The sequence below is a fragment of the Phyllobates terribilis genome, unplaced genomic scaffold (assembly GCF_046119375.1).
Source record: "Phyllobates terribilis strain yellow unplaced genomic scaffold, ASM4611937v1 Scaffold_4__5_contigs__length_816908805, whole genome shotgun sequence".
Lineage (NCBI taxonomy): Eukaryota > Metazoa > Chordata > Amphibia > Anura > Dendrobatidae > Phyllobates > Phyllobates terribilis.
The window spans coordinates 789,276,569-789,295,729 of NW_027362764.1; the positions used below are offsets into that span (position 1 = coordinate 789,276,569).

The window sequence follows — 19,161 nt, forward strand, 5'->3', positions numbered from 1 at the left end:
CTGCCCCTGTGCAGTCACATTATTAGAAGGAACCTGTCCTCTGATTTCTGATGCCTGAACCTCTTTGTATCCGGCCATGTTTTTGCCGTCGTGTAGGTTTTGCTCCTAAATGCTGCCATGTTTCACAGGAAACTCAATTGGAATATTCGGTCAGTCTACTTATTATTCTCCATTGCCTCCTCTTTTTTGTGGCAGCTTTACCCCCTATTAGTTTGAGCACATTCCTATCATATGATTCTACTGCATTGCTCCCTATTGTTTACACCAGTTTTGTCCCCTATTAGTTTAACCACATTCCATTCTATTTATTCTATCACCTTACCCCCTATTGTTTTCAGCAGCATTGTAATCTATTGGTTTGTCCATTTGTCATCCCTATTATTCTACTTCACAGCCCCCTATTGTTTATAACATCTTTACTCCCTATTAGTTTGAGCACATTCCTACCATATAATTCTACTACATTGCCCCCTTTTGTTTCCTCCAGGTTTGCCCCTTATTAGTTTGACCACATTCATACCATATAATTCTACTACATTGCCCATTATTGTTTCCTCCAGGTTTGCCCCCTATTAGTTTGACCACATTTGTACCATATAATTCTACTACATTGCTTGCCATATTGATTACTCCAGGTTTGCCCCCTATTAGTTTGACCACATTCCTACCATATAATTCTACTACATTGCCCCCTTTTGTTTCCTCCAGGTTTGCCCCCTATTAGTTTGACCACATTCGTACCATATAATTCTACTACATTGCCCCCTATTGTTTCCTCCAGGTTTGCCCCCTATTAGTTTGACCATACTCCAACCTATTGATTCTACCACCTTACCCCCTATTGTTTTCAGCAGCATTATAATTGTTTTGTCCATATTTCATCCCTATGATTCTTCTTCATTGCCCCCTATTGTTTATTGCAGCGTTGCCCCCTATTAGTATGAGCACAGTCTAATCCTCTGATTTTGGTTCCTGGTGATTTCACCAGCATTATCTCATCTCTTGTTGTGAATTCTTTTCCTATCGATTACACGACATTCTCTGTATACGTCCCATCAGTTGAGTCCCTGATCGTCATTTTCTCCTCCGTCTCGTCAGCTTCGCCCCTTATCATCGCTCCTTGTCCTTTCCTCTTTCTGTCCATGGTACTGCTGAGACTTCCAGTCCCCTCTGGCCGTACTGTCAGGTGTGAGGACACATCCTCCTCCTCCTCCTCCGGCCTCGTTCCTTATTTCTGTCTTATCTCGCAGTTACATGCCTGTTTCTCTCGCACGCTCTCAACTTCCCGGATCAGGAGGCCAAACCCCAGCGGATTCATTTACGTGTGCTCCTAATTAAGCATTGCAGTGATGAAGTAGATACGCGGCGTCCATCCTCCACAGCTCCTGTCGGGTTACTGTGACTTTAATTAACCCCCCACATAATCAATTAACCTTACTGTTACGTCGGGGTTCACAAAGTCATTTTACTGTCAGGTTACACAAAGATGCATAATGTTCAATAGCAGTAAATGAAAGGAGACGGTCAGCTGCTCCAAGGGGATTCCGGATGGCAGGTTCTTGTGGTCTATTGAATAGATACAACTGCCGAGACCACCACTAATTCTGAAAAGGGGGTGTCCAATACCCTATTCCTGCGGGAAAGGCTGTCTCGCAGGCTCGCTCCACCATTTCCATAGCTCCCTGTGACCGTACATGCAGCCTCTTATACGGAGGGGATCAGGTACCCCTGTGCTCGGCAGAAGTCGGTCTCCTACTACGACCATATCTATAGGGACATCCTCTAAGTGCGACACCTGCACCTCCGCTGTCCCCGCTATCCTTTCGTTTCCCTGTCCAGCACTAGCATCGCCTGGGCCTCATCATTGTTTCTCCATTATCGATGCATTTTGTTAAAAAGTAAACAATAAACAAAAAAAACAATAAGAAAATAACTTTTCTGAAAAGATTTTATAAGAATAAAGCGACTTGAGGTCGCACTCCACAGTCAAAGAGTTAAAATAATCTTTAGAATATTCCCTGAACTGTATAGTGTGTATAACAAAGCCAGCAGCTGTGTGCTTTCCTCCTCCTCCATGCTTTCCTCCTCCTCCATGCTTTCCTCCTCCTCCATGCTTTCCTCCTCCTCCATGCTTACCTCCTCCCCCATGCTTACCTCCTCCCCCATGCTTATCTCCTCCCCCATGCTTACCTCCTCCCCCATGCTTACCTCCTCCTCCATGCTTACCTCCTCCCCCATGATTACCTCCTCCTCCATGCTTACCTCCTCCTCCATGCTTACCACCTCCTCCATGCTTACCTCCTCCTCCATGCTTACCTCCTCCTCCATGCTTACCTCCTCCTCCATGCTTACCTCCTCCTCCATGCTTACCTCCTCCCCCATGCTTACCTCCTCCCCCATGCTTACCTCCTCCCCCATGCTTACCTCCTCCCCCATGCTTACCTCCTCCCCCATGCTTACCTCCTCCCCCATGCTTACCTCCTCCCCCATGCTTTCCTCCTCCCCCATGCTTTCCTCCTCCCCCATGCTTACCTCCTCCTCCATGCTTACCTCCTCCTCCATGCTTACCTCCTCCTCCATGCTTACCTCCTCCCCCATGCTTACCTCCTCCCCCATGCTTACCTCCTCCCCCATGCTTACCTCCTCCCCCATGCTTACCTCCTCCCCATGCTTTCCTCCTCCCCATTCTTTCCTCCTCCCCCATGCTTACCTCCTCCCCCATGCTTTCCTCCTCCCCATGCTTTCCTCCTCCCCCATGCTTTCCTCCTCCCCCATGCTTTCCTCCTCCCCCATGCTTTCCTCCTCCCCCATGCTTTCCTCCTCCCCCATGCTTTCCTCCTCCCCCATGCTTTCCTCCTCCCCCATGCTTTCCTCCTCCCCCATGCTTTCCTCCTCCCCCATGCTTTCCTCCTCTTCCATGCTTACCTCCTACTGCCAGCTAATGCAATGACAATCCTGATGTGCTGTGCACATGATGCGGAATTTTCCACTCAGGATTGTCATTGCATTTAAATCTGCACCATGTCCATTCTTTGCCCGTTTCCTGCCCATTGACTTCAATTGAACCGCAGCAAACCCGCAGGTATAAATATATCTGCTGATTTGCAGCAGTTGGTTGCTGCTTATTTGACTGACTCAGTTGAAGTCAGTGGGTCGAATACGCTGCAGAAATGCAGAAAAGATTAGTACCCAGGTCGGGGATGAAGACTACTTCTTCCATCATCCGTGGCTGAGGGGAGACGTAGTCTCCTCAGCTGAGCCGGCATATGCACGGTGTAAAAAAAAAAAAGGAAAAATCAATATTAAAATAAAAACACCTTCTATTCTCACCTGTCCAGAATCCTCCCAATGTCCCCCAGTGACCCGATCATCCCAACGGCCGGCCATACACTGAAGGGAGCGCGCTCACTCCTGGCAGTGTACATCGCTGCTGCCGGCTGAGATCATCTGAGTTCATCAGCTGGAGATCAGCTGAGAGCTCCGGAACCTCACTTTACGGCATCAGTGCTGCTTGGGAATATTCTCACAAATGTTCCCACGTACCACTGATGCAGTATGAGGTTACTGGGTCTGATCAGCTGATCTTCAGCTGATGAACTCACGTGACCTCAGCCTGCAGCAGAGCCACGTACACTGACAGGAGTGATTTTACACTCCTGTCAGTATACAGTACTGTCTTCTACAGCAGTCACATCAGTGATTGATGTGACTGCTGTAGAAGTGACCCAGATCGCCATGGGACAATCTTTATTACGTCGTGACGGTGGACTGGTGAGGGATATGGTTGTTTTTTATTTTTGTTTTTTTTTTCAGGAGACAAGGGATTCGGGGATTGGGAGATCAATACAAAAATTCTTAAAACCGTGTGTAATTTTATTTCAATAAAAGACTTTATTCTGGCTGTGTCTTTATTGAAAAAGTATCGTAAACCTTTACTACGGTGTTAGTAATGGAGGCGTCTTATAGACATTACTAACCTGGGCTTCATTGCAGCCGCCAATACAAGGCTGACATGAACCCCAACCTTATTACCCCACTCACCACCGCTACACGGCAGTGGGAATAGCGGAGGCTAAGCGCCAGAAGATTTGGCTTATGGATGCGCCATTTCTGGGATTGCTGAGGGGTAATTATTAGCCGCAAAGGGGTCTAGTATCCATGGCCCCTTCCCTGGCTATTAATATCAGCCCGCAGCTGTCTGTTTATCCTTTTCTGGTTAGATTTTATAAGAGGACCATACGTCAATTTTTTTCTGGTCCCCCTGTAATCTAGCCAGTAAAGGCTAAACAGACAGCTGCGGGCTGATATTAATAGCCAGGGAACATTTTTGGCTAATGGCCCCTTTCCCGGCTACTAATAGCAGCTCCCAGCTGTCTGCTTTCCTACTGCTGGTTATGAAAATGATGTTGGAGCCCATGCCATTTTAATTTTTAGGCTATGTGCCCACGATCCGGATGTAGCAGCACTTTGGATGCAGCATATTTTTTGCTGCGTCCAAAACATTGCATTCTATTGAACGCAGGTAAATCGGCATGTGTTCACTGAACCATGTGGGTTTACCGCATTCAATACATTCTAGTGGTCAGATTTATGTTGCACAGACTAGCGACTCCACAAGAGGATTTGACATGCTGCGGTCCAGAAACACGTGCCGCATGTCAGTGTCCACGGGTAATCTGCAGCCTCAGATGCTAGAGATCCCATCCACTATGCTGTAACATCTTGACGTTGTGGGTTTGACACTGCATAAATACACAGCGTCAAACCTGCAGCGGCTCCTTATCGTGGCCATGTACCCAAACTCACACGCAGCATGTCAATTTCTGCAGTGGAGACGCCAGTCTTCACTGCAGATTTTGACAGACTGAAATGTCATTATATGCGGTGGATCCACAAGTATTGACAACAAAAGGGCGGCATTAGAACACAGCGTTTTGGACACAGCTAAAATACGCTGCGTCCAAAGCGCTGCTGAGTGCTGATCGGGGGGACGTAGCAGCTAACGAAACAGCTGTGAGCTGTTATTAATAGCCAGGGAACATGTTTGCCTAATGGCATCTTCCTAGGCTAAAAATAGCAGCTCTCAGCTGTCCCAGAAATTACTTGAATGGAAATGCTAATGAGATTGGGTATATGGGATTAGCTGACACATAGCCCTTTTGTTTGGTGATGACACAGTGTCAATCAGACCCTTTCATTACTTAACCTAATTAAAGTAAAGAGTTAAGTAAACACACACACAGTAAAACACTTTATTTGAAATACAACAGACACATTCTTTAATCATTTAAATTAACCAATATACTCACCCCAGGTCTGACTGTAAACCAAGGGTTAAAGCGATGTCCCACGTTTCTTTTTTCAAATATCTTTATTTAGCTCCAAAAAGCATTCATTGATATTAAAAAACACGGCAAAACGCGCATTTTTTCCTGCCAAGAGATGCAGAAACGCTGCAGAAATTTCTGCATTCAAATCCTGAACGTGCGCACATAGCCTCACACTCTGGTCTGTGCTCGTTCCTTCAAGGGAATCCTTCAGCAGGTTTTCCCCTATCATGATATAGGGACAGAGACCCCGATTCTAGCGATGTGTCACTTAGTTTACTGGGTGAAGCAATCCTGATAGAATCATATATTTAAAGGGGACCCTCTCCACTCTGTGTGAGCGTCCCTTAACTCTTTCTCGGCTCTTTCTGTCTCTCCTCTATATACTGATACATTGTACTAGATCAGTTGTGTGAGCACCTCCCTGCAGAAGCGCGGTACCCCACAGGCTCTTTTCCAGATATATGATTTGTAGCTTTCACAGTGACTTTGAAGCCTTTTTTCTGTGCTCCTCAGGTGATCTGCACGCTGGTGGCCGCCTTCCTGCACTTCTTCTTCCTCTCGTCATTCTGCTGGGTGCTGACCGAGGCATGGCAGTCCTACATGGCAGTCACAGGGCGACTCCGCAACAGGATCATCCGCAAACGATTCCTCTGTCTCGGATGGGGTAAGGTCCTTTCTTCTTATTTCTTTTTTTTTTTTGTTGTAGAAGATTGTTACTTTCTGAATAATTAATAAATTGATTCTCACCAATAGCAACAACCAGGTGATCAACCAAGACTCCTAAACATTAAATGGTCGCTGTCATTTCAGCAACATTTTCATAAATCAATAGGATAAAGAATATAAGAAACTTTGTAATATGGCTTATTAGAAAAATCTGCTTCTTTCTCCACTTATGAGCCACCTCACCCGCCTCCTGAGCTCAATTTTCACTCCAAAAAAAAACTTGCTAAAATCCGTCCAACTCAAGAAAATATGGAGTGCCAGCCTGTTGAGAGATCGAATTACAGCTGCCTAGCGAAGACTATGGAGTAGGGAGGTGGAGTGAAAAACAGCAGAGATAATGCTGCAGCTTTGTAGTGTTACCTCATCCTAAAACTGGATTCACAGCTACAATGCTAAGAACTGTTGTATAATGTTCTTTATGATGCTGCTGCTTTCTGGTAATTGTTTTATATCACCCCAGAGCTGGAATCACTGCTACACTGCTCATTACACTATTTCATTCTAAAGCTTGATTCACATTTACACTTCTCAGTACTGCTGTTTAATGTCATTTGTGATGTTGCTGCTTTCTGCTATGTCACCCCAGAGCAGGAATCACAGCTGCACTGCTCACTACACTATCTCATCCTAAAGCTTGTTTCACAGTTACACTTCTCTGTACTGCTGTTTAATGTCATTTGTGATGTTGCTGCTTTCTGCTATGTCACCCCAGAGCAGGAATCACAGCTGCACTGCTCACTACACTATCTCATCCTAAAGCTTGATTCACAGTTTAGTTGCTCAGTACTGCTGTATAATGTTCTTTGTGATGCTGCCGCTTTCTATGAAGTGTTTTATCTCACCTCAGAGCTGGAATCACAGCTACACTGTTCAGTATTCAGTACACTGCTCACTACACTATCTCATGCTAAAGCTGGTAAATACTGCTGTATAATGTTCTTTGTGATGCTGCTGCTTTCCAGCAAATGTTTTATCTCACCCCAGAGCTGGATTCATAGCTACACTGCTCAGTAGGATATTTTACAGCAGTACATGTTGCTGCTGCTGTTTCTGAACATGTGATATAGGAAGTCAGGAGAGCAGGAATCTCTCATGTCTGTGTGTGGTGTGTAGGGGATGGGGCATCCTAGCAGCCAGTCTACACCCACCAGCTCAGAGGCAACTGAAAATTAGAAAGAGGGGAAAAATGCAGGAAACAAGTAATATAATAGCCAAAAATACACAAACAGGACAACTTATTCTGAAAGTCATCTGAAATGACAGGTATGTATCAATTGTGCTCAATTAGACACTAATTTAGCCCCCGATCCCATATGGAAATTTCTGTCTTCTGTAGAAAAAATATGCCTTTCCATGCTGCACAGACTTGTTTCTAGTCTTTCCTGTTCAAACAAGAGGAAGCAAAATAAAATAAAAATTCAGCTTCACAATATAAAGAAAAGCTCAGTGCTCTTACAGTAAAGAATACTTATCTGCATAGATGACATGTTGTCCTTTTACTGAGACTTCCAGTGAACAGATGTAATCTGTGGTTCCTCTGCAGGTGAAAATAGTAAATCATGTTGTGGTGCCCATTGAAGTCTATGGGCTGTCCCTGCAATGTGCAGTGGTGCTGGGTCCTCCGGAGCACCGTAGAGCTCTATGGTGATCTACGTTTGGTTTAGTAGAGCCATGAGGAGTCTGAGTCTTGGGGGCTGCGATACATGAGATACCAAGGTGGCGATTATTGAGACTTTTTATCATGGAAGTTTCCATGACTCATGGATTGTTCCGTCTTGGCCTTAGCACTTTGGAGGATCCTGCTTTATGGGGTGAAGGGAAATGATGGCGTCTAATTTATTTTCTGCGTAATTGCATTGGCTGGAGGTGCTAAAATCAAAAAAATAAAAATACGAATGTAGATTTTCCCTGACCTGCGGAGCGCGTTGTGCGAGCACGTCGGAAATTACAAAAACGAATGGGAAATAATTGCGGCAGAATTTGTTTCCTGGCGTAAAGCGGCCAATGGCGGCTATTGAATCTGGCAATTATCGGAATGCAATTAGCAGAGCCGAAATAATCAAGAAACGCGTCGCTCCATGGAGGCAAACGTGTAACGATCTGATCAGGTCATTAACCCAACAAACATCAAACTTCTAACAAGTTGTTACATTTTGTTACATTTTGTTCCATTTTGTTCCATTTTGTTCCGTTTTGTTCCGTTTTGTTCCGTTTTGTTCCGTTTTGTTACGTTTTGTTACGTTTTGTTACATTTTGTTACATTTTGTTACGTTTTGTTACGTTTTGTTACGTTTTGTTACGTTTTGCACCCCTCCCCCCAGGGTAATTCCAGATACTTGAATTGTCGGGTCTCCACTTTGGACAAGATTTTTGATCGAAGGAACACACAGACGAGTGTCCTCTGCAGCGCCTCCATAGGAGACACATGGCATTACAAGTTGCCTAGTGGCAATTAATAGTCTGTGTCAGGGTATTGTCCTGAAATGCTGCGTCCGCCAGAGTGAAGGATTCGTCAGATACCTTTCTCCACCCTACAGCGAATTTTTGAGGGTCTTCACTTTTTTGAAGAATTTCCTATTAGAATAAAGATGGTGGCGACCGCCCACATACTGTCCACATTTGGGCAGGGATTTGCTCTTTTACAAACCGGTGCGCTGAGCTGGTCAGAAGTGATGGCAAGTGTGTCTGCTGCAAAGGCCGAGATCAGAGTGAACTCCAATCCCAGATAGTTTGACCCCGTAAATGCTGCAGTCGTCACTGACTGCAGAATCCCTTACTCCCCAACCCCTGTCATTTTCTGTTGTCCATCCTGAGCCCTCTGGTTCATGAATAGAATGCCAGAAGTGCAGTTAAGGACTGACACCAGGTTAGCGTGCAGGGTCTACAGAGAGCTGGGTGGGTGCTGTAGTGGCGGTCACTGGTGGCTGTATACAGGAGGAGGTGTAGCGCACTCGGCTCAGCGTTTCCTAGGAAGAAGTGATGAATTATTGTTCTGTAATTAGTGCTGCGCTCGGATTCCCTGCTGCGCGCTGTTTACCTGCTGGGCTGTGTTTAGCCTCGTGCTGGGATCCCCTCCCCATATAACCATACATCTCTCCAATCCCCGTACCCCAGAGCCGCGCACCGACTCCTCTCTGCTGATAGATGGCGCACTCTGCTGCTCACGGGGAGCCCTGTATTATTAGCCCTGAATAATGGATGCACTCGGGTCTCGGCTTTATCAGCCAGCGAGGCTCCCAGCACCAGAACGCGGAACCATCTTCATAATTAATGTGATGTAGCAGAGCTGAGCTCAGGGGAAGCAACGCACGCAGCTCTGCAGTAACTGACCGCAGCTCTGCTGTGTGACTGACCGCAGCTCTGCAGTGTGACTGACCTCAGCTCTGCAGTGTGACTGACCGCGGTGTGACTGACCGCAGCTCTGCTGTGTGACTGACCGCAGCTCTGCTGTGTGACTGACCGCAGCTCTGCAGTGTGACTGACCTCAGCTCTGCAGTGTGACTGACCGCGGCTCTGCTGTGTGACTGACCGCAGCTCTGCAGGGTGACTGACCGCAGCTCTGCAGGGTGACTGACCACGGCTCTGCTGTGTGACTGACCTCAGCTCTGCAGCGTGACTGACCGCAGCTCTGCAGCGTGACTGACCGCAGCTCTGCAGCGTGACTGACCGCAGCTCTGCAGCGTGACTGACCGCAGCTCTGCAGTGTGACTGACCTCAGCTCTGCAGTGTGACTGACCGCGGTGTGACTGACCGCAGCTCTGCAGCGTGACTGACCGCAGCTCTGCAGCGTGACTGACCGCAGCTCTGCAGCGTGACTGACCGCAGCTCTGCAGCGTGACTGACCGCAGCTCTGCAGCGTGACTGACCGCAGCTCTGCAGGGAGACTGACCGCAGCTCTGCAGCGTGACTGACCGCAGCTCTGCAGGGAGACTGACCGCAGCTCTGCAGTGTGACTGACCGCAGCTCTGCAGCGTGACTGACCTCAGCTCTGCAGCGTGACTGACCGCAGCTCTGCAGCGTGACTGACCGCAGCTCTGCAGCGTGACTGACCGCAGCTCTGCAGCGTGACTGACCGCAGCTCTGCAGGGAGACTGACCGCAGCTCTGCTGTGTGACTGACCGCGGTGTGACTGACCGCAGCTCTGCTGTGTGACTGACCGCAGCTCTGCTGTGTGACTGACCGCAGCTCTGCAGCGTGACTGACCGCAGCTCTGCAGCGTGACTGACCGCAGCTCTGCAGTGTGACTGACCTCAGCTCTGCAGCGTGACTGACCTCAGCTCTGCAGTGTGACTGACCGCAGCTCTGCAGGGTGACTGACCTCAGCTCTACAGCGTGACTGACCGCAGCTCTGCAGTGTGACTGACCGCGGTGTGACTGACCTCAGCTCTGCAGCGTGACTGACCGCAGCTCTGCAGTGTGACTGACCGCAGCTCTGCAGCGTGACTGACCGCAGCTCTGCAGTGTGACTGACCGCAGCTCTGCAGCGTGACTGACCGCAGCTCTGCAGTGTGACTGACCGCAGCTCTGCAGCGTGACTGACCGCAGCTCTGCAGCGTGACTGACCGCAGCTCTGCAGCGTGACTGACCGCAGCTCTGCAGGGTGACTGACCTCAGCTCTGCAGCGTGACTGACCGCAGCTCTGCAGTGTGACTGACCGCGGTGTGACTGACCTCAGCTCTGCAGCGTGACTGACCGCAGCTCTGCAGCGTGACTGACCGCGGCTCTGCAGCGTGACTGACCGCAGCTCTGCAGCGTGACTGACCGCAGCTCTGCAGGGTGACTGACCGCGGCTCTGCAGCGTGACTGACCGCGGCTCTGCAGCGTGACTGACCGCAGCTCTGCAGCGTGACTGACCTCAGCTCTGCAGCGTGACTGACCGCAGCTCTGCAGCGTGACTGACCGCAGCTCTGCAGCGTGACTGACCGCAGCTCTGCAGTGTGACTGACCGCAGCTCTGCAGGGTGACTGACCTCAGCTCTGCAGCGTGACTGACTGCAGCTCTGCAGTGTGACTGACCGCAGCTCTGCAGGGTGACTGACCTCAGCTCTGCAGCGTGACTGACCGCAGCTCTGCAGGGTGACTGACCTCAGCTCTGCAGCGTGACTGACCGCAGCTCTGCAGTGTGACTGACCGCAGCTCTGCAGCGTGACTGACCGCAGCTCTGCAGCGTGACTGACCGCAGCTCTGCAGGGTGACTGACCTCAGCTCTGCAGCGTGACTGACCGCAGCTCTGCAGTGTGACTGACCGCGGTGTGACTGACCTCAGCTCTGCAGCGTGACTGACCGCAGCTCTGCAGCGTGACTGACCGCGGTGTGACTGACCTCAGCTCTGCAGCGTGACTGACCGCAGCTCTGCAGCGTGACTGACCGCGGTGTGACTGACCTCAGCTCTGCAGCGTGACTGACCGCAGCTCTGCAGCGTGACTGACCGCGGCTCTGCAGCGTGACTGACCGCAGCTCTGCAGCGTGACTGACCGCGGCTCTGCAGCGTGACTGACCGCGGCTCTGCAGCGTGACTGACCGCGGCTCTGCAGCGTGACTGACCGCGGCTCTGCAGCGTGACTGACCGCGGCTCTGCAGCGTGACTGACCGCGGCTCTGCAGCGTGACTGACCGCGGCTCTGCAGCGTGACTGACCGCGGCTCTGCAGCGTGACTGACCGCGGCTCTGCAGCGTGACTGACCTCGGCTCTGCAGCGTGACTGACCTCGGCTCTGCAGCGTGACTGACCGCAGCTCTGCAGCGTGACTGACCGCAGCTCTGCAGCGTGACTGACCGCAGCTCTGCAGCGTGACTGACCTCGGCTCTGCAGCGTGACTGACCGCAGCTCTGCAGCGTGACTGACGAGTTTGTCACCGATAATGAACTTTATTCATTTTTTGACCCAAATTTATTGTAACAGTTTGTAACTGCAGCTGAGATCAGATGGTGTATCTAAACTTCTAAATGTGATACCGTATGCTGAGCTGTGTATCTAAACTTCTAAATGTGATACCGTATGCTGAGCTGTGTATCTAAACTTCTAAATGTGATACCGTATGCTGAGCTGTGTATCTAAACTTCTAAATGTGATACCGTATGCTGAGCTGTGTATCTAAACTTCTAAATGTGATACCGTATGCTGAGCTGTGTATCTAAACTTCTAAATGTGATACCGTATGCTGAGCTGTGTATCTAAACTTCTAAATGTGATACCGTATGCTGAGCTGTGTATCTAAACTTCTAAATGTGATACCGTATGCTGAGCTGTGTATCTAAACTTCTAAATGTGATACCGTATGCTGAGCTGTGTATCTAAACTTCTAAATGTGATACCGTATGCTGAGCTGTGTATCTAAACTTCTAAATGTGATACCGTATGCTGAGCTGTGTATCTAAACTTCTAAATGTGATACCGTATGCTGAGCTGTGTATCTAAACTTCTAAATGTGATACCGTATGCTGAGCTGTGTATCTAAACTTCTAAATGTGATACCGTATGCTGAGCTGTGTATCTAAACTTCTAAATGTGATACCGTATGCTGAGCTGTGTATCTAAACTTCTAAATGTGATACCGTATGCTGAGCTGTGTATCTAAACTTCTAAATGTGATACCGTATGCTGAGCTGTGTATCTAAATTTCTAAATGTGATACCGTATGCTGAGCTGTGTATCTAAACTTCTAAATGTGATACCGTATGCTGGGCTGTGTATCTAAACTTCTAAATGTGATACCGTATGCTGAGCTGTGTATCTAAACTTCTAAATGTGATACCGTATGCTGAGCTGTGTATCTAAACTTCTAAATGTGATACCGTATGCTGAGCTGTGTATCTAAACTTCTAAATGTGATACCGTATGCTGAGCTGTGTATCTAAACTTCTAAATGTGATACCGTATGCTGAGCTGTGTATCTAAACTTCTAAATGTGATACCGTATGCTGAGCTGTGTATCTAAACTTCTAAATGTGATACCGTATGCTGGGCTGTGTATCTAACCTTCTAAATGTGATACCGTATGCTGAGCTGTGTATCTAAACTTCTAAATGTGATACCGTATGCTGAGCTGTGTATCTAAACTTCTAAATGTGATACCGTATGCTGAGCTGTGTATCTAAACTTCTAAATGTGATACCGTATGCTGAGCTGTGTATCTAACCTTCTAAATGTGATACCGTATGCTGAGCTGTGTATCTAACCTTCTAAATGTGATACCGTATGCTGAGCTGTGTATCTAACCTTCTAAATGTGATACCGTATGCTGAGCTGTGTATCTAAACTTCTAAATGTGATACCGTATGCTGAGCTGTATATCTAACCTTCTAAATGTGATACCGTATGCTGAGCTGTGTATCTAAACTTCTAAATGTGATACCGTATGCTGAGCTGTGTATCTAACCTTCTAAATGTGATACCGTATGCTGAGCTGTGTATCTAACCTTCTAAATGTGATACCGTATGCTGAGCTGTGTATCTAAACTTCTAAATGTGATACCGTATGCTGAGCTGTGTATCTAACCTTCTAAATGTGATACCGTATGCTGAGCTGTGTATCTAACCTTCTAAATGTGATACCGTATGCTGAGCTGTGTATCTAACCTTCTAAATGTGATACCGTATGCTGAGCTGTGTATCTAAACTTCTAAATGTGATACCGTATGCTGAGCTGTGTATCTAAACTTCTAAATGTGATACCGTATGCTCAGCTGTGTATCTAAACTTCTAAATGTGATACCGTATGCTGAGCTGTGTATCTAAACTTCTAAATGTGATACCGTATGCTGAGCTGTGTATCTAAACTTCTAAATGTGATACCGTATGCTGAGCTGTGTATCTAACCTTCTAAATGTGATACCGTATGCTGAGCTGTGTATCTAAACTTCTAAATGTGATACCGTATGCTGAGCTGTGTATCTAACCTTCTAAATGTGATACCGTATGCTGAGCTGTGTATCTAAACTTCTAAATGTGATACCGTATGCTGAGCTGTGTATCTAACCTTCTAAATGTGATACCGTATGCTGAGCTGTGTATCTAAACTTCTAAATGTGACACCGTATGCTGAGCTGTGTATCTAACCTTCTAAATGTGATACCGTATGCTGAGCTGTGTATCTAACCTTCTAAATGTGATACCGTATGCTGAGCTGTGTATCTAACCTTCTAAATGTGATACCGTATGCTGAGCTGTGTATCTAAACTTCTAAATGTGATACCGTATGCTGAGCTGTGTATCTAAACTTCTAAATGTGATACCGTATGCTGAGCTGTGTATCTAACCTTCTAAATGTGACACCGTATGCTGAGCTGTGTATCTAAACTTCTAAATGTGATACCGTATGCTCAGCTGTGTATCTAAACTTCTAAATGTGATACCGTATGCTGAGCTGTGTATCTAAACTTCTAAATGTGATACCGTATGCTGAGCTGTGTATCTAACCTTCTAAATGTGACACCGTATGCTGAGCTGTGTATCTAACCTTCTAAATGTGATACCGTATGCTGGGCTGTGTATCTAAACTTCTAAATGTGATACCGTATGCTGAGCTGTGTATCTAAACTTCTAAATGTGATACCGTATGCTGAGCTGTGTATCTAACCTTCTAAATGTGATACCGTATGCTGAGCTGTGTATCTAAACTTCTAAATGTGATACCGTATGCTGAGCTGTGTATCTAAACTTCTAAATGTGATACCGTATGCTGAGCTGTGTATCTAAACTTCTAAATGTGATACCGTATGCTGAGCTGTGTATCTAAACTTCTAAATGTGATACCGTATGCTGAGCTGTGTATCTAAACTTCTAAATGTGATACCGTATGCTGAGCTGTGTATCTAAACTTCTAAATGTGATACCGTATGCTGAGCTGTGTATCTAAACTTCTAAATGTGATACCGTATGCTGAGCTGTGTATCTAAACTTCTAAATGTGATACCGTATGCTGAGCTGTGTATCTAAACTTCTAAATGTGATACCGTATGCTGAGCTGTGTATCTAAACTTCTAAATGTGATACCGTATGCTGAGCTGTGTATCTAAACTTCTAAATGTGATACCGTATGCTGAGCTGTGTATCTAACCTTCTAAATGTGATACCGTATGCTGAGCTGTGTATCTAAACTTCTAAATGTGATACCGTATGCTGAGCTGTGTATCTAACCTTCTAAATGTGATACCGTATGCTGAGCTGTGTATCTAAACTTCTAAATGTGATACCGTATGCTGAGCTGTGTATCTAAACTTCTAAATGTGATACCGTATGCTGAGCTGTGTATCTAAACTTCTAAATGTGATACCGTATGCTGAGCTGTGTATCTAAACTTCTAAATGTGATACCGTATGCTGAGCTGTGTATCTAAACTTCTAAATGTGATACCGTATGCTGAGCTGTGTATCTAAACTTCTAAATGTGATACCGTATGCTGAGCTGTGTATCTAAACTTCTAAATGTGATACCGTATGCTGAGCTGTGTATCTAAACTTCTAAATGTGATACCGTATGCTGAGCTGTGTATCTAAACTTCTAAATGTGATACCGTATGCTGAGCTGTGTATCTAAACTTCTAAATGTGATACCGTATGCTGAGCTGTGTATCTAAACTTCTAAATGTGATACCGTACGCTGAGCTGTGTATCTAACCTTCTAAATGTGATACCGTATGCTGAGCTGTGTATCTAAACTTCTAAATGTGATACCGTACGCTGAGCTGTATATCTAACCTTCTAAATGTGATACCGTATGCTGAGCTGTGTATCTAACCTTCTAAATGTGATACCGTATGCTGAGCTGTGTATCTAACCTTCTAAATGTGATACCGTATGCTGAGCTGTGTATCTAACCTTCTAAATGTGATACCGTATGCTGAGCTGTGTATCTAACCTTCTAAATGTGATACCGTATGCTGAGCTGTGTATCTAACCTTCTAAATGTGATACCGTATGCTGAGCTGTGTATCTAACCTTCTAAATGTGATACCGTATGTTGAGCTGTGTATCTAACCTTCTAAATGTGATACCGTATGTTGAGCTGTGTATCTAACCTTCTAAATGTGATACCGTATGCTGGGCTGTGTATCTAACCTTCTAAATGTGATACCGTATGCTGAGCTGTGTATCTAAACTTCTAAATGTGATACCGTATGCTGGGCTGTGTATCTAACCTTCTAAATGTGATACCGTATGCTGAGCTGTGTATCTAACCTTCTAAATGTGATACCGTATGCTGGACTGTGTATCTAACCTTGTAAATGGGATACCGTATGCTGAGCTGTGTATCTAACCTTGTAAATGTGATACCGTATGCTGAGCTGTGTATCTAACCTTCTAAATGTGATACCGTATGCTGAGCTGTGTATCTAACCTTCTAAATGTGATACCGTATGCTGAGCTGTGTATCTAACCTTCTAAATGTGATACCGTATGCTGAGCTGTGTATCTAACCTTCTAAATGTGATACCGTATGCTGAGCTGTGTATCTAACCTTCTAAATGTGATACCGTATGTTGAGCTGTGTATCTAACCTTCTAAATGTGATACCGTATGCTGAGCTGTGTATCTAACCTTCTAAATGTGATACCGTATGCTGGGCTGTGTATCTAAACTTCTAAATGTGATACCGTATGCTGGGCTGTGTATCTAACCTTCTAAATGTGATACCGTATGCTGAGCTGTGTATCTAAACTTCTAAATGTGATACCGTATGCTGGGCTGTGTATCTAACCTTCTAAATGTGATACCGTATGCTGAGCTGTGTATCTAACCTTCTAAATGTGATACCGTATGCTGAGCTGTGTATCTAACCTTCTAAATGTGATACCGTATGCTGAGCTGTGTATCTAACCTTCTAAATGTGATACCGTATGCTGAGCTGTGTATCTAACCTTCTAAATGTGATACCGTATGCTGAGCTGTGTATCTAACCTTCTAAATGTGATACCGTATGCTGAGCTGTGTATCTAACCTTCTAAATGTGATACCGTATGCTGAGCTGTGTATCTAACCTTCTAAATGTGATACCGTACGCTGAGCTGTGTATCTAACCTTCTAAATGTGATACCGTACGCTGAGCTGTGTATCTAACCTTCTAAATGTGATACCGTACGCTGAGCTGTGTATCTAACCTTCTAAATGTGATACCGTACGCTGAGCTGTGTATCTAACCTTCTAAATGTGATACCGTATGCTGAGCTGTGTATCTAACCTTCTAAATGTGATACCGTATGCTGAGCTGTGTATCTAACCTTCTAAATGTGATACCGTATGCTGAGCTGTGTATCTAAACTTCTAAATGTGATACCGTATGCTGAGCTGTGTATCTAAACTTCTAAATGTGATACCGTATGCTGAGCTGTGTATCTAAACTTCTAAATGTGATACCGTATGCTGAGCTGTGTATCTAAACTTCTAAATGTGATACCGTATGCTGAGCTGTGTATCTAACCTTCTAAATGTGATACCGTACGCTGAGCTGTGTATCTAACCTTCTAAATGTGATACCGTATGCTGAGCTGTGTATCTAAACTTCTAAATGTGATACCGTATGCTGAGCTGTGTATCTAACCTTCTAAATGTGATACCGTATGCTGAGCTGTGTATCTAACCTTCTAAATGTGATACCGTATGCTGAGCTGTGTATCTAACCTTCTAAATGTGATACCGTACGCTGAGCTGTGTATCTAACCTTCTAAATGTGATACCGTATGCTGAGCTGTGTATCTAACCTTCTAAATGTGATACCGTATGCTGAGCTGTGTATCTAACCTTCTAAATGTGATACCGTATGCTGAGCTGTGTATCTAAACTTCTAAATGTGATACCGTATGCTGAGCTGTGTATCTAACCTTCTAAATGTGATACCGTACGCTGAGCTGTGTATCTAACCTTCTAAATGTGATACCGTATGCTGAGCTGTGTATCTAACCTTCTAAATGTGATACCGTATGCTGAGCTGTGTATCTAACCTTCTAAATGTGATACCGTACGCTGAGCTGTGTATCTAACCTTCTAAATGTGATACCGTACGCTGAGCTGTGTATCTAACCTTCTAAATGTGATACCGTACGCTGAGCTGTGTATCTAACCTTCTAAATGTGATACCGTACGCTGAGCTGTGTATCTAACCTTCTAAATGTGATACCGTACGCTGAGCTGTGTATCTAACCTTCTAAATGTGATACCGTACGCTGAGCTGTGTATCTAACCTTCTAAATGTGATACCGTACGCTGAGCTGTGTATCTAACCTTCTAAATGTGATACCGTATGCTGAGCTGTGTATCTAACCTTCTAAATGTGATACCGTATGCTGAGCTGTGTATCTAACCTTCTAAATGTGATACCGTATGCTGAGCTGTGTATCTAACCTTCTAAATGTGATACCGTATGCTGGGCTGTGTATCTAACCTTCTAAATGTGATACCGTATGCTGAGCTGTGTATCTAACCTTCTAAATGTGATACCGTATGCTGAGCTGTGTATCTAACCTTCTAAATGTGATACCGTATGCTGAGCTGTGTATCTAACCTTCTAAATGTGATACCGTATGTTGGGCTGTGTATCTAACCTTCTAAATGTGATACCGTATGCTGAGCTGTGTATCTAACCTTCTAAATGTGATACCGTATGCTGAGCTGTGTATCTAACCTTCTAAATGTGATACCGTATGCTGAGCCGTGTATCTAATCCTCTCCTGTGTGATACTATCTGCTGAGCCGTGTATCTAATCCTCTCCTGTGATACCATGAGATGAGCTGTGTATCTAATCCTCTCCTGTGATACCATGAGCTGAGCCGTGTATCTAATCCTCTCCTGTGATACCATGAGCTGAGCCGTGTATCTAATCCTCTCCTGTGATACCATGAGCTGAGCCGTGTATCTAATCCTCTCCTGTGATACCATGAGCTGAGCCGTGTATCTAATCCTCTCCTGTGATACCATGAGCTGAGCCGTGTATCTAATCCTCTCCTGTGATACCATGAGCTGAGCCGTGTATCTAATCCTCTCCTGTGATACCATGAGCTGAGCCGTGTATCTAATCCTCTCCTGTGATACCATGAGCTGAGCCGTGTATCTAATCCTCTCCTGTGATACCATGAGCTGAGCCGTGTATCTAATCCTCTTCTGTGATACCAT

At 45.8% G+C, this 19,161-nt stretch overlaps 1 protein-coding gene across 8 annotated transcripts in view; it reads left to right on the forward strand.

The window, feature by feature from the left end:
- ADGRB1 (adhesion G protein-coupled receptor B1) overlaps positions 1 to 19,161 on the forward strand; it is a 911,276-nt gene that overhangs the window by 771,998 nt on the left and 120,117 nt on the right. For all 8 annotated transcript variants that reach the window (XM_073679967.1, XM_073679961.1, XM_073679962.1 and 5 more), the window contains exon 21: positions 5,844 to 5,994. In XM_073679967.1, coding sequence (XP_073536068.1) covers positions 5,844 to 5,994 — 151 coding nt within the window. The remainder of the gene's footprint in view (positions 1 to 5,843; positions 5,995 to 19,161) is intronic.